Source organism: Hypoxylon fragiforme (assembly GCF_022984875.1).
Source record: "Hypoxylon fragiforme strain CBS 206.31 chromosome Unknown GGS25scaffold_9, whole genome shotgun sequence".
NCBI lineage: Eukaryota > Fungi > Ascomycota > Sordariomycetes > Xylariales > Hypoxylaceae > Hypoxylon > Hypoxylon fragiforme.
Window position 1 is genome coordinate 53,493 of NW_026054764.1, and position 14,479 is coordinate 67,971.

General features: G+C 47.4%; 5 protein-coding genes across 5 annotated transcripts; 3 read left to right on the forward strand and 2 right to left on the reverse strand.

Moving 5' to 3' along the window:
- Positions 1 to 660: 660 nt before the first annotated feature.
- Positions 661 to 3,137, reverse strand: GGS25DRAFT_505448 (putative N-alkane-inducible cytochrome P450). The gene is made up of 2 exons (XM_049262235.1): positions 1,144 to 3,137; positions 661 to 1,025 (listed from the first exon to the last, which is right to left on the reverse strand). The coding sequence occupies exons 1-2, from the start codon at positions 2,531 to 2,533 to the stop codon at positions 847 to 849; spliced, it is 1,569 nt and encodes a 522-aa protein (XP_049112688.1). The 5' UTR covers positions 2,534 to 3,137; the 3' UTR covers positions 661 to 846.
- A 385-nt stretch (positions 3,138 to 3,522) lies between these two features.
- GGS25DRAFT_505449 (uncharacterized protein) lies at positions 3,523 to 4,995 on the forward strand. The gene has a single exon (XM_049262236.1). It carries the CDS (start codon positions 3,976 to 3,978, stop codon positions 4,726 to 4,728), a length of 753 nt encoding a protein of 250 aa, XP_049112689.1. The 5' UTR covers positions 3,523 to 3,975; the 3' UTR covers positions 4,729 to 4,995.
- Positions 4,996 to 5,465: 470 nt separating this feature from the next.
- Positions 5,466 to 7,944, reverse strand: GGS25DRAFT_434570 (cytochrome P450). Its single transcript, XM_049258684.1, has one exon. The coding sequence runs from the start codon at positions 7,555 to 7,557 to the stop codon at positions 5,941 to 5,943; it is 1,617 nt and encodes a 538-aa protein (XP_049112690.1). The 5' UTR covers positions 7,558 to 7,944; the 3' UTR covers positions 5,466 to 5,940.
- Positions 7,945 to 9,310: 1,366 nt separating this feature from the next.
- GGS25DRAFT_515725 (GNS1/SUR4 membrane protein) lies at positions 9,311 to 10,419 on the forward strand (the record flags this gene model as incomplete). Its single annotated transcript, XM_049263110.1, has 3 exons — positions 9,311 to 9,712; positions 9,774 to 10,056; positions 10,121 to 10,419. 3 exons carry the CDS (start codon positions 9,311 to 9,313, stop codon positions 10,417 to 10,419), a joined length of 984 nt encoding a protein of 327 aa, XP_049112691.1.
- A 1,620-nt stretch (positions 10,420 to 12,039) lies between these two features.
- Positions 12,040 to 14,087, forward strand: GGS25DRAFT_505453 (uncharacterized protein). Its single transcript, XM_049262237.1, has 2 exons — positions 12,040 to 12,921; positions 12,976 to 14,087. Exons 1-2 carry the CDS (start codon positions 12,712 to 12,714, stop codon positions 13,870 to 13,872), a joined length of 1,107 nt encoding a protein of 368 aa, XP_049112692.1. The 5' UTR covers positions 12,040 to 12,711; the 3' UTR covers positions 13,873 to 14,087.
- Positions 14,088 to 14,479: the final 392 nt, after the last annotated feature.

Consider the following 14,479-nt stretch of genomic DNA (forward strand, 5'->3'; position numbering starts at 1 on the left):
TCCTATCTCATCGCTACCGCCGATCTCAGACACCGGAAGTGGCGTGTGAGGCGCTATATCTAGGATATACTGGCTATTACTTGATGCTGAACATACAAGTACTGATTATATAGCAGTTGATGATGGATGGGAGCTAAAAGTTGGAATTCTTGGAATCTTTGGCGCCCCCTTCACTCCGCTACTGGATCATTACGGCCTATGAAATAACACGCCGCACGCCTCATGATCCCAGGGAATTGGGCGTGGTAACTTCTCAATGCATGTCAGCCCGCTTCCTCAGCTGGCATAAGACAGTGGTAGACTGGTAGCACATCCCCGGACGGAATTAAGGTAAGAAGTCTACATCCACCTACAGGAAGGGTGGGAGAAACGACGAGGTGGCGTATCTGGGACTTAGCACGTGGGAAATAGACGCTGTAGCGGGATGGACGACGTAGGCGGCTGCTCGAAGCTTTCGTGATCGATCTCTATGGGTCTAGTATCATCGGGGGATGCTTAGCTCTAGTGAACCATCTTGTGGTACTATCGCAGTCTTTGATAGCTACAACTCGGAATCGAATAATACTACCACATAAGCGAAATGCTTAGTTGAGGGGAATGGAATGGGAATAGGTATTATGTTTTCCGGAACATACACATGGCTACCTTCTACTATGTAGGTGTCTAATGGGCACTGGTCTTATCAAATCCAAACAACAGGCTTCACAAGTAGGTCAAAAATAGGACAGTTATACACATGTTATTGAAGCCTAGAGTTCCTATAGTCCATCTATCTCAAACACATTATAAAATTATATAGCTCTACAGCTGAATGCGTGTAATGTACGCGTAGGAATAAGATCCACCTCAAGATAGAGAGATGGATTTGGCCTCGTGAAGCCGTACTTGTACACCGGTGCCAGATCGATTCTCGATGGCGTGGTGTAGTCTTATCTTTCCATCTCCCTCCTCCATGTTCTCGATGCGGTCATATCTCTGGCAAAACCGCGAGACCACGTAGCTTACTTCCTGTCGCCCGAATTGCTCTGCGAAGAACGTCATGTTAGCGTAACACACTTTACTTTATCAAACATACCCCCTAGAGAGGCCGAAAGGGAAGAATGGGGAATGAGAGAAAAAGGGGAAGGAAAGGTGAGAACGCACGACCCAAACATTTCCTCGCGCCAGCGCCAAATGGAATGAACTCCCACCCGGGGCGATGCGTCTCCCACCTCTCGGGGCGGAACTCCTCGACATCGGCACCCCAAATGTCAGCTCGGTGCTGCATGGCATACAGGGGCACCAGAACCTGTGTTCCCTCGGGCACGAAGACACGGGCCTTGCCGTCGGGGCCGCCGCCGCGGGGGAGCACGGTGTCGCGGAGAGCGATGCGCTCGTTCAGGGGGATGACAGTGGCGACGCGCAGGGTCTCGCTGATTACCCACTGCAGATACGGTACATGGTTAAGGGCACGGAAGTCAGCCAGCGACTCGCCAAACTCGTCTAGGATGGACCGCCGCAGCCGCGAGTATACGGCTGGGTGTCGCGCCAAAAAGTACAACACCCAGCCAAGCAAGCACCCTGTCGTGTCCCGTCCCGCGATCAGCACGTGCAGCGTCTCGTTGCGCAGCTCCTGCGGGTCCTGTGTCGTGTGTGCTAGCTCGTTGAGGAGGTTAAAACGTCTCGCGCCCTTTTCTGGGTCGCTCTGCTGCTTCTTCAGGCGTGAGGAGGAGCGTTCAGCCAGTCGGTCAGCTACGATGCCGTCGGCAAAGGCATGGATGGCGGCGCAGTGCTCCGTGAACTCCTTGCTATTCATCAACCAGTAGAACTTCGCGAGTGCGCCGCGCTTATCGATCCAGACCTTGGCCGCGTTGAAGTGGCGGCTTAGGTCCTCCTTTTCGCCGTCGCTGTTGTCCGGCAATAGTAGAGAGTTCGCCGAGTGCCCGAAGATGAACTCGGTCGCAGTATCTAGCGTGAACTTGAAGAAGAGCGGCGCCAGGTCGGTCTTATCCGTCCAGCCCGTGCTAGCATCGGCAGAGAGTCGCCGCCAGAGGTGCTGAAGATGGTCCTCCTCCAGCTGCGGATCGCTGATCATCTCGCGGGCGAACTGGGGCCGCACGAGAGCGCGGCTGTGCTTCCATGTATCGCCGCGACTGGTGAATATGCCTTTGCCGAGCAGCGGCATCCAGCTGAGCTGGCGGTGGTGGCTAATGTCAAAGTCGGAGCTGGTGAAGAGGGTCCGGGCATTCTCAGGGTCGCGGGTGACTAAGACCTCGTAGTCGATGATAGGCACCTTGATAGTATGACAGTTGGGCGAGACGGCGTCCATCTTCTCCATGACGTATTGGGGACCGTGGTCCTCCTTGGTGGCCTTCATGGACTCCCGGAGAATGGAGTTACCAATGAAGTTGGTGCTGCGGAGCACAGGAGGTGGCTGGCAGCCCAACGCAGCTGCCTTTGCATTGTTGCGGCGCTTCTTAAGCTTGGACTTGACGACAGTCCATGTTAAGAAGAGCACGAGGAGTATGATGCCACTGCTCACGTAACTGAACATGATGATCACGATAAGGCGCTACTGTAGCTCGGAAGGGGTAGTAGTGACTAAGGAATAGCAATGGAGAAAGTGGTAGATAACAATAAGCAATAAGCAAATTTAAAATGTGACGAGCCCAGGGGATTCTGCTTTGTTTAGGTATCATCTACTACCTACATAGGTAGATATGATGTCCCTCTGCAAATTCAAATGTTGTCCACTCCCTTAGAGTGACCATCCACAATTCAGCTTCGAGGCTAATTCTATATGGATATGGAGACAACAGCTATGCACGTAGTAAGCATTCCAACAACTAACCAGTGTTGTGGGAACGATCACTTATCAGTCTCACCAACTCCATCCTCCTAATATTCACTAAACTTAGGGACTAGTACATTTTATTCCCAAAAATGACAATGTGTCTACATAGACAGAGGGGTGCTCATAGGCCATTAGCACTCTATGTCTTCCATGATGCGAGCTGCCAATGTTTCTGACATTTTCCCTATGTCTTGTTATGTATGTGTGGACAATGGCCAAGTTTGTGCCCAAGTGACGCTGAAAGGCGCGCCGACGATAACATGAAGATCGTCATCGACATGGCGGCCATTGGTCAAGTTTCTTGCGTGTGGCTTTTGATATGTATGTATTGTACTATACCATACTACACTAGAAAGAAAAGGGGGGTGAAGTACTGCTAGTAGTACTCAGTACATTGACATGAGTACCTAGTAGCTTGTAGTAGCCTTGTACATAACTAGCTCCAGCTTTAAAGCACCGGCATCAAGCTCATCAAGCTTCCGCACTGCATCTACTGGGTGGGTTACACGACTTTAGTCTGGCAAGGATATTTAGCCTCGCAAGGGTACTCCCCTGTTCATTGGAAAAATTCCTATTCGGGACGAGCTGAGAGCGGCATTGGGCGGCCGGGGAAAATAAATAATGGGGTAAAGAATTGATAATACAGTTGATGTATTGGAACATTGGAAGTACTATGTAGGTACTTACATAGTAAATATACCTGCATCGTTTAATTACTTGGAAGCAGCTACACATGCACCTATATATATGTCCTGCAACATGTTGTTACCTGTCACAATCACCACGTACTTAGTACACCTAGTACACCTAGTACACCTAGTACACCTAGTACGGATAATATAATAGGCAAGAGAATGTCGATCAGTTGGAAGCAAGAGAATGAGAATGATAGAAGATGGGAAGTTTAGTTTAATTCTCTCTTTGATCATACCGACACTGTAGCACATTATACACACATTCTCGCCCACCTAAACACAAACACAAACATACACAAATCTACCCCCCATTCCTAAGAACTACCTACCCTGAACCATAATCAGATTTTTTTTTCTTGTTTCTTCCTTTGAGCCTCGGGCGCCTCATCAGCCGGTACAACTCTTGTTGCCTGCCCAGTATTACACAGGATCTACAGACAAAGCAAAATGCACGCCTTCAGCTATTTTGCCCTCTCCATCATCGGCGTGGCCTATAGCCTGCCAACACTGCTCGCCGAGAGCAAGAGGGGGCTCATCAAAGTCAGCCCGGATCTCGATCTCGGTTTAGATGTCAACAACGACAACTCTTGTCTCGGGTTAGGCATCTCTGTGTGCGATCCCATCACGGTTGACTCCAACAAGACCTCGACGGTAACGAAAGGAAGCAGCAGCAGCAGTAGCAGTAGCAGCATTAGCCCTCCATCCTCTACACCCACAGCCAAGGAGGCTTCATCCTCCGGGGATGACCCACTGATTGACATTAGCCCCGACCTAGGCCTAGATCTCGGCCTCAGCAACGAGAATAGCTGCCTAGGAATCGGCATCAGTGCCTGTGACCCCATCACCGTCGGGTCAGACGTTACCAACACCGTCGACAAAGGCGATAATGACGCTGATACCAGTAGCAACCCTGATTCGCCCTCGAAGGAGAATACCCAGCAGTCTAGCTACCCAACTTCCACCACCTCAACTTCAGCCTCTACATACCCTACCACCACTTCCAAATCCACACCTACTTCTACCCCCACCCAAATCACTAGCGCAGGAAGCAAAAGTACTGGCGGCGGTCTACTTGATCTGAGCCCAGTGCTATCGCCAGACGTCAACCTGAACAACGACAACAGCTGCCAAGGCATCGGCATTTCTGCCTGCGACCCCATCACTGTCGACTCCAACGTCAATAACACCGTCTCTAACTAATGAATTTCCCTTACCCTCGCCAACATACCCACTAAGCTTCTTTCATGGATTTCCAAGACATAAAATGTATTATTTGAAAGATATAGGGAGAAAGGGGCCACAACTTAATGACTAATTGGGCCGTTTCGTTACATTTATTCCTGTATATACTTTTATATAAGTGTGATACCTTCCTACCTATCTATCTATACGTACCTGTATAATCTATAATCCATCAATACAACCTTATGAAGTAGTGCAACCTCATAGTCAACCGTTTAATGAACAACCGTTTTGCCTCTTGTCTCGTACCTATTGAAAGATACCCACGCAATACCCATCGAACCCTTACGTGTGGGGATTCGACATACATACGTACATGCCTAGGTACCTATATAGTTAGATTAGGCCGGTAGCTTCATCTTGTCTCCGAGCATGTAAGTCACAGATAATCAAGAGGGTGTAGGTAGTGTTGTTGTAACGGCGTAATGCAAGGTTCGGCTTACACGGCATCGGTAGCTACTGGTACGTTTTCGTTGTTATCACGAATTACCGGGAATCTAGAATACTAAGCAGGTAGGCAACCTACTCGAGACGATAAGTGGTTAGAGTACATGCAGGTAGTGACTGTACTAACCTAGGTAGATAACTACCTAGTAAACGTGTGGGTAGTTAGGCATTTACATGCCGCAAGGTAGCAACTCAAACGGGAGATAACTCGAGAGATTGAAGGGCACCGTAGCATTCATTCATCGAACGTATAGTTGATTTATGACAGAAAATAGGTACATAAGCGAACGAATCATATCTGAACAGTATAGAAAACCGTTATTTTAAAGTCTCTCTTTGTAAATTACGCCATACTAAGCCCAGTAGCTACAGCCAGTTAAAGCTCGCTAGAATCCGAACCCGAACCGGAACACTGCCCATCCGCAATACGCAATGACAATGAAAAAAGGGTAAACACCATTATTTACATGCAATTTGATGCAGGTCGAAAAGTAATCGCCTGGATAGAGAGAGGTGGATGGGTAGGTAGGGTAGGTCCTACGCAAGCAAAGTCATGAGTTACAACAAGGGAGGTAAAAACAAAGTCAGGTAAAAGTCAATACGCTTTCCCTCCTTTTGTCACTGCCTAGGTAGATATGTTTAAGTACATGAAATATGTAGGTAATAGAATTACGAATTAATAAGGAGGTAGTGGTGGAGGTATGAGAGGAAGGAGTGGTTGATTTAGATAGCGGTGACCTTGACAGTGACACCATCCTTTGGCCGTAGGACCAGTCGCCACATCTTCCAATCCTCAGGGTCGGGGGTGTTGAAGTCACGCTTGAACTCGTACATGCTGAGCAAGCAGCAGAGGAGAACCTTCATCTCTGTTTCGGCAAATTTACGTCCGATACAACCACGCGGGCCTTGGAGGAAGGTCATGAAAGCATTAGGGGTGAATGTCTTGGGTAGGTTGTCCCATCGGTCAGGATCGAACTCATCCGCTGTGGGACCCCAGTACATCGGTAGACGATTGATGGCATTGGCCTGGATGTAGATGACGGAGCCGGCAGGAATCTTGTAGGGCCCAAGACGGTCTTCCGCAATCGACTGGCGGACCGTCATGGGAATAGGCGGTATATAGCGCAGTGATTCGCGACAAAGATTGTCTAGATACGGTAGCTGATCGGCATCAGCAGCGAGGATCTGCTCTCGGTCAAAACGGGTGTCCTTGTCGAAGAGAAAAGGCATGTAGTCCTTGATCTCCTCCCGGAGACGGGACTGAATTTCGGGGTGGGTGGATAATAGATGGATAGTCCAAGCAACACCTGTTGCCGTGGTGTCATGACCAGCACCCAAGAAAGTCATAATTTGGTCGCGCATAGTCTCAAACGAAAGTCCCTGTTCACCCATGGCTTTGAGCTTCTTGTTGTCTCGGGCTATGAGAGCAATGATATCCTTTCCACCAGTATTGCTTTCGGCTTGTTCTTGCTTCTCTGTGATAATCCTTGTCGCCTTGTCGAGAATGATATTTCGGGAAGTTTCCATATCCCGGTTCATCTTGACTGGTATATATTTTGAAGCTGAAATGAAGGCTTGGAGGCCGTGCATAGCACGAGATGCAAAGTCAAATGCGAAGACAAGACGATAAGCTTCACGGATGGGGGTTTCGGGATTTCGGAGCGAGTTGATGTCGTAGCCAAAGCCAGCGCTGCCGATGATATCTAGAGTTGTTCTGTTGAGCCACTCAAGCACCTCAAAGGACTTGGTTGTGACATTTTCAGCAGTCATCTCTTCGCGCCAGCACTTAGCAAGGAGAAGAGATTTATCCCAGAAGACAGGAGTGAGTGCACGAATAGACTGGATGGAGAACCCCGGAGCCAAGGACTTGCGCTGGTGTATATGTTCCTGCCCTTCGGCAAGGAGAACACCTTCACCCAGAATGCGAACCATCCATAGCTTAGCACGGACTGGCTTTGGGTAATTGTATGGGTTCTTGACAGTCATCTGCTTGAGGGCTTCGTCGTCGGCGATAGAAAGGCGTTCTGCGCCAAAGGGGAAAAAGTATCTGATTATAGAGCCATGTTGTTTGTGCCATTGTCGCTGAGGCACGCCACACTCTTGCGTGACAATAGCAAAAAATTGACCCCAGAGAGGGAATCCAGGCACGGTTGGGATGTGTCTTAGTTCCGACACGTAAAATGGGAATATCCAGCTGAGCCAAACGACAACATACAAGGGGAATACAACAGCCAGCGACGCCGCGATAGTAGATACAACTGGCAGTTCAGCGTGACGTGCATATAAGAATGAAGCGGCCGCCGTAGTCGCCAGTACTGGCGCGGTGGTGACCTTGGACATGTTGAAAGAAAGACTACCTAGGTAGGTGTGCAAACGATTGTGGAGGGAAGGTTTGACTCAACAATGTTGGATACCAGTAGCAGAAGGGATATAATATGGGATGGAAAGATGGGATTATTATTCTCTCAGAAACTTTCTGGTGACAAGGGTCGACTAGATCGGCAAGTGTATTTTATACCAGGGAGAGCATGGGAACACGTCGAAACATATGCAGTGATGCCATGTTGCAGGTAGGGTTGTAAGACAGCAGCGTCCAGGGAGGGTCCACCTAATTCCGACGGGACGCCTTAGATTGAGGCACCCCTAGGATCGAAGCAGGCATTATAATTCATGAGCTGTATTGCTGGGTTAGAAAACTACCTCGAGTAGATAGTCTAGAGCAGCGTAGAGCTACATGGGCTCGTTCAGCCCAATATCTCGGCACAGGGGATCTCTGGTGCGTGTGTGACGTCGATCTGATTTATGCAGACATCGACTCAGATAGTGCACGTCGATAAGCTTCAATAGATACATACCTACATGCCTACTACATCAAGTAAATAATAGTCAGTACTCACGAGTCACGAGTCACGACCCGGAAACGTCTGGCAATTCTATCCGTGCTACAGTTAGTTAGAGCGGAGCAAGGACCAAGAGTCTGGGTACGTAGTGTCTAACTTCATTGTCAATAGCACCATCGCGGTTTAGATCCCTAGCCGCTTTGTGGATGCTCATACTTACCTACTAGGCATAGTGGCATCGCCGAGAGACCCGGTATCCTGCTATCCGGCCCTACTGTGTGAGTAGCTCCACTCCCATACCATAGGTACATGGAACTAGGAGCATAATTCTTAAAAATGCATCTTCTACTGACGTAGGGCCTCTTGGGGTAGCAAGATTATGTTCAACGTATTCAACCAAGATTATTCAGCTTTAGCTTGAGCTCTAGGGTGTTTCGGCAAAGGACAGCGGCGAGATTGCGTATCTTGTAAGCTGGGCCGATGGTCTGGACCGAGAAATCCCTTATCGCCGGAGGAGGGTAGCAGTAACCACACAGAGCTGACTGCACCGTACATATTATGAAGATTATGAGTAGATGGGCATCCCATTGGCTTTCTCAAGGGAAACAGGGTAGGGATGCTGGTATTCGCATGCATGCAACCTTCTCAGTGTGATTAAACATACCAACTCGGGTAAGACATAACGATAGCATGTGGAAGGGAGAAGGAAGATACATACCTATTTTGGGCACCTGATAGCCACCTATCTCGGCATGGGCGGTCTTCGCCTGAGACTATGGAAATTTGAAAATCAAGGGGCATGCCATACTCCAAGCTCTGTACGGATCTATGTTTCTCGCAAAAAGAAACAAAAAGCATCTGTGTGTAACGGGGCGTTGTAAGTGGGGTGGCTAATAACCCAATATAGAATGGCCCAGTTCCTCAAGCCAAGAGCTATAAACCCTATCCCAGTGGCCAGTTCATTCTTGAACTAGGAGGAGCTATTAGTTAAGTTAGACTTCTTCCCGCTGCCCAAGCTGATGTCCCATTAACCTGTTAGTCCATGCGGTATGACATCGGCCACCTGAGCTCACCCCTTCTCAGCAAGAGTTTATATTAAGTATCGCCTTTTCTCCAGGCTCGCACTTAGCAGAGCGCATAAAATCTTCAGTACTGCGTAGCATCAGCTTAGCTATTCTGTTGGCTTGGCCTTATTTTCTCTTTCCTCGCATCCTCCGATTCCATATTGTCCGTTGTTACCGACCTACCTAGCTATGTCGTTCAATACGGCTCACTCGTTCAAAGCCTCGCCGAGCGTGATCAAGATCGCGCCATGGCAAGTATTCGATAAGGCTTGGACATCTGTAATGGGATATCATGCAAACGAATTCAGGTTCAAGGAAGGCATCACGCCCATGTCAACGCCGACTGAGACAGTTGGCATGATCGTTCTCTACCTCGTGGTTATATTCGGTGGCCGTGAGTTCATGCGCAACCGTGAGCCATTGAAGTTGAATGGCCTATTTAAAGCTCATAATCTCTTCTTGACATTGCTCAGTGGTGGTCTCCTTGCTCTGTTTGTCGGGCAACTGGCTCCGGCTATCTGGAAACGTGGTCTATACAATAACATCTGCGCCGCAGATGGTTGGACCAATGAGCTGGTTACTCTCTACTACGTGAGTATCTCCTAATCGGGGGAACAATGGACGGCGGCAATGCGGAGGCTAATGTAAGCAGCTTAACTACATCACCAAGTATATCGAATTGATCGACACTGTCTTCTTGATGGTCAAAAAGAAGCCTCTGACTTTTCTTCACACGTACCATCACCCGGCAACCGCATTGCTATGTTATACTCAGTTGGTAGGACACACCTCCGTTTCGTGGGTCCCGATCACGCTGAACTTGACTGTTCATGTCGTCATGTACTGGTACTACTTTCAAAGCGCCAGAGGTGTTAGAGTGTGGTGGAAGGAGTGGATCACCAGGATGCAAATTGCTCAATTCGTCCTCGACCTTGGTAAGACCCTAAAAGCATGTCGATTCGTAGGCAGCAGTATCGGAGACACTAACAAATTTGATAGGTTTCGTGTATTTTGCATCTTGGGACTATTTTGCCAGCGCGCACGCTCCGTATCTACCGCACATGGGGCGATGTGCGGGAAAGCCCTTCGCGGCCGTGTGTGGATGCTTGATATTGAGCTCATACCTCGTTCTCTTCATTTTGTTCTACATCTCCACCTACAGAAAAGCTTCTTCGCGAAAGGCCAATAAGAGAGGGGACAAAGCATCGGTATCCTCGATGAAGCAAAGTGCTGCTAAGGTAGCCGACAGCTGCAGCGGGGTGGAACACATGAACAGCTCGCTAGTCTCTAGAAAGTGATCAGCTGTCAGGGTTCAGAGTTGCTTATTCAAGGCTCCAGCTATCTCTCAGATCATCGCATGGGTTGTGGATACTTTATCATCATTAGTAGAAGCCTACTAGAAGGGGGGGTTAAGGGCGGGAGGGGTTTATGGAAGGGCGTTGGCGTTTGTTGTGCGTCATTTACACTTACGGGAAATAATGCCTAGTCTAATGAGGTTATCTCAAAGGTTGCCTCTCACATCTGTCAGCAAAGAACTCGTTCATAGTCATGAAAATGCAAATCAATGAAATGACGAATTGTGCTATGTGTAGTAATATTTTTTTTTAATTTTTTTGGCATGAAGTTGAAAAAAAGACGTGACGTGACGGCCAAGAGAATTAGCAAGGGGGTTACATCCCCCCTGACCTTGATCCTTGACCCCCCTGGTAGCCGGCAGTAGCTCAATCCGCTTTATCTAGCGAGCTAGTTCCCTACCATTTAGTGGGTACCATGTTATGTACAGGATACTATGAAGTTACTTAGTTACAGATACTAGTGTACCCAGTACTAGTACCCATCCATGAATATCACCAACTACTAAGTTAGGTACATGTAGCGTAGTTCGCTTTGTTTTCTTTTATTCCACTGAAGCTGTTGGATATCAAACCAATCACCACTATATGTAATATGTATGTAAGCTACCGCGCAAAGAATCAAGGAACGAGTGCATTTTAGTACAGGGGTTCTCAGCCTCTCTTGCCCCCCTACTTCACGTTCGTCCAGTCCCTCAAGCGAAGTGAAGTCACTTATCCTTATGACAAGGAGACAGACGAGCTAGGTACCCAATACCCATGTAGTCTGGTAATAGGTAGTGTGTAGGGCTACTATCTACATACCTGATATGATGTAGCTTCTCCATTTTCCTGTCCAACCTAAGGACCTGGATAGGTTACATACCGTGCCGTAGGTGGGATGCCATCCCACACTCCTTTCGTGTGATCAAAGTCGATCGATCATACCCTACATAAACCATAGGAAATGAAATATTGGTTTAAGCTAGATCTGCTAGGCATGGCTAAGCATGATACGGCAATCGACTTTCCGGAGGTAGTCAAAGCTTATTTTAATCCCACCCAAATCTCTTTGATGCCTACTACATGTAGGTATCTAGGTTAGATACCTACATATATGTACCCAATCATAATATGACATTCAATGTTATTGTGTACATAGTAGGTACCAAATTAGACTAGCAAAATGCATAGGTACCCAGCACTCACATGCATACCTAGTAGTATGTATGTATGTATCTTATACGTACCTGTAGACATGTAAATACAGTAGAATTATACACATGTACATCCAACAATTCTTGTTCGATAAATATGTAGGTATTATGTAGTCATGTATGGTCTTTTGGGGGGGCAGGCTTGAAGATAATCAACGGAACTTTTAGTTAATTAACACTCTGCATGTGACGGCGTGTCACGGCGATTGTAACCGTCCGTCATGCCTGCATCATGCGCTATAGATGACCCCTATAGCATGTTGTGAACGTTGCCTCCAAGGAAATAGGGGTAGGTAGCTATGGTATACGATCCAAGAATACACTAACATAAGGGGCCAAAGCTCAATGATCTTGAAGAGTTTTGATTTCGGTGAGGGAATCTATAAACAAGGGAAAAGTGAAAATACGAAAGATAAAAAAGGAACTGAGACATTGGTTGCCCAGATCTTCTGGGACATGAAATACTTCGGAAACACCTAGCTCGATTATTTAGCCTCATAAGGATTCCACATGATTCACTCACTAATTCGTTTTTCCGTCCTATCGGTCTCGGTCATGTCAATCTTTGCCCGATCCAACCTGGCATCTCTCACTTGTAGTACCAGATAGGTGACCCAGTGCTCAATAGCAAGTAAATAGCCCAGGCAGCTTCACTGCCTTACGTGCAATAACAGGTCCCGCCAGCGCAGACAGCAGCAGATAGTTGCTAGGCAAGTGGACACTTGAGGGCGCCTTATCTTATTCCTAGTAGCTGGCACACTTCATGGGCTAGAATTGTCGTGTCCGTCCATGATATCACACACACCCCTGGGACGTGGGATTGTCGGTTTCTTTGTTTCCCGGCAGGATTATTTAGCTTATATTTACTGAAATGTTACGGTATATCGGTGTTTCCCACACTCCATCGAGATGATACTAGCAAGATCGATGCTGCTATTTCATATGAATCCCTCATAACAGTCAGAGAAGACTTGAACTTTACACTCCACGAACTTGGTCCGAATTAACCTTCAAGAATTTCCCTTATTCAAGGCTTAACAAGATGTCGACCACATACATATTGGGTTCCATCAACCAAAGTCGTGGACCAATCTACGACTTCATCCCTGAAGGGCCCATCGCTGGGGGTCAGTCAACGATGTCGTCCTTCGAAGATCTCATATATCCTCATCTGACATGGTCGGCGTTGTGGTTTACGTTATTATGCATCTTCATCGCACTTAACATCAAGAATATGCCATTCATGTGGCACGTAAGTACCCCCGATATCACCACATGTTTTCCATCGGCCTAACGCACCCTGAAGTTGCGACTTGTGAACGCCTTCCGATTTATCCTACGAACACAACGGCCAAAAGTGCCACTCACATCTACGCACATATTTCAGCCCATCATCACATCATCGACAGCGCAGCTCATGGAGATCGATTTCAACATGCATAAATCCAACTCATCATACTTTTCGGACGTCGACATAGCACGTACTCATCTTGTCTGCACGTTATTCGCCAATGGGATCGAGAAAATGCGTGGTGGCACATCGGCTTACACTGGATCAAAGAAGCCCGTCTTCGGCCTCGCCCTCGGTGGTGTCTCATGTAATTTCAAGCGCGAGTTGCGACCTTACGAAGAGTACGATATGTGGTCTAAGATATTATCCTGGGATGAGAAATGGATCTACATCGTTACACACTTTGTTCGGAAAGACGCTGCCGACCCCAAAAGCTATTCCCTATATCCGGAGCAATCCCTGGACCAGACTCTACGAAACAGCGTTAACGAGTCCGGCCGTGACCCGTCTCGACGCTCCAGTGTGGACAACAACTCCGCAAGCAACAGTGATGGGGACGCTAATAGGTCAGAGAAACATATCTTTGCTACAGCATTGAGCAAATGCGTGTTCAAGTCTGGACGTAAAACTGTTTCACCGGAACTGATGCTGGAAATGTCCGGCTTGTTACCGGTGTCTAATCCCGAGAAAAACGAGTTTGATGAGGTAATTAGACAGGGCATTGAGATACAGAGAAAAAAGGGGCTAGAGACGGCGCAACTCCTCGCGGGACAGACACAACACAACCTCGAAGCCGAATTTGCCGGCGTGGAATCGGAGGTGCTAGGCAGACACACTGACGGCGCCGGCATCGTTGGTGTGGTGAATACCCTCATGCAGCTAGCTCGGCTAAAGAAAACCCAGGTATTATGATCACCGACATCATATCCAACTTAATTACGGTGGCGTTCATAATACCTCTTGCATCACGAACTAATACCGCAGCGATTCATTTTCATCTTCCATAATACATTAGATCTAGCATGTCTACCTAGTTACCGTGGACATATGGCTACTAGGTAGAGTGTCATCATTTAATATCTCACATGTACATATTTGGTATAGATTACAAAACATCACATCTACATGTAGGAATATTTGCCTCAGCCTTGATTACAGAGTGACAGTACATAGTGGAAGTATGCAAGTATGTAATAACGTCATATTAATTTCGATACGAGAAGACTCTCAGCTCCAATTTGTGTAGCGATCAATGGTATGGGCGTGGAGTAATAAAGCCAAACGACAATGCATTGTTCTAACAAATGTATATCATCATTTAATTTTAAGCACATGAAATGAAAGCACGCAAAGGGTCTTTATTCAATGTCGTTTATCCCCGACGTCGTGTACTTAGAGCCTTCATACATAACTCAACTACAATTCATTCTATCAATATTAACTTAGATACCTGCTTTGGTAATCTAGGGTTAAGTAGAGGTAGGTATTTATATAGACGAAAGAGTATACCAAGAACATA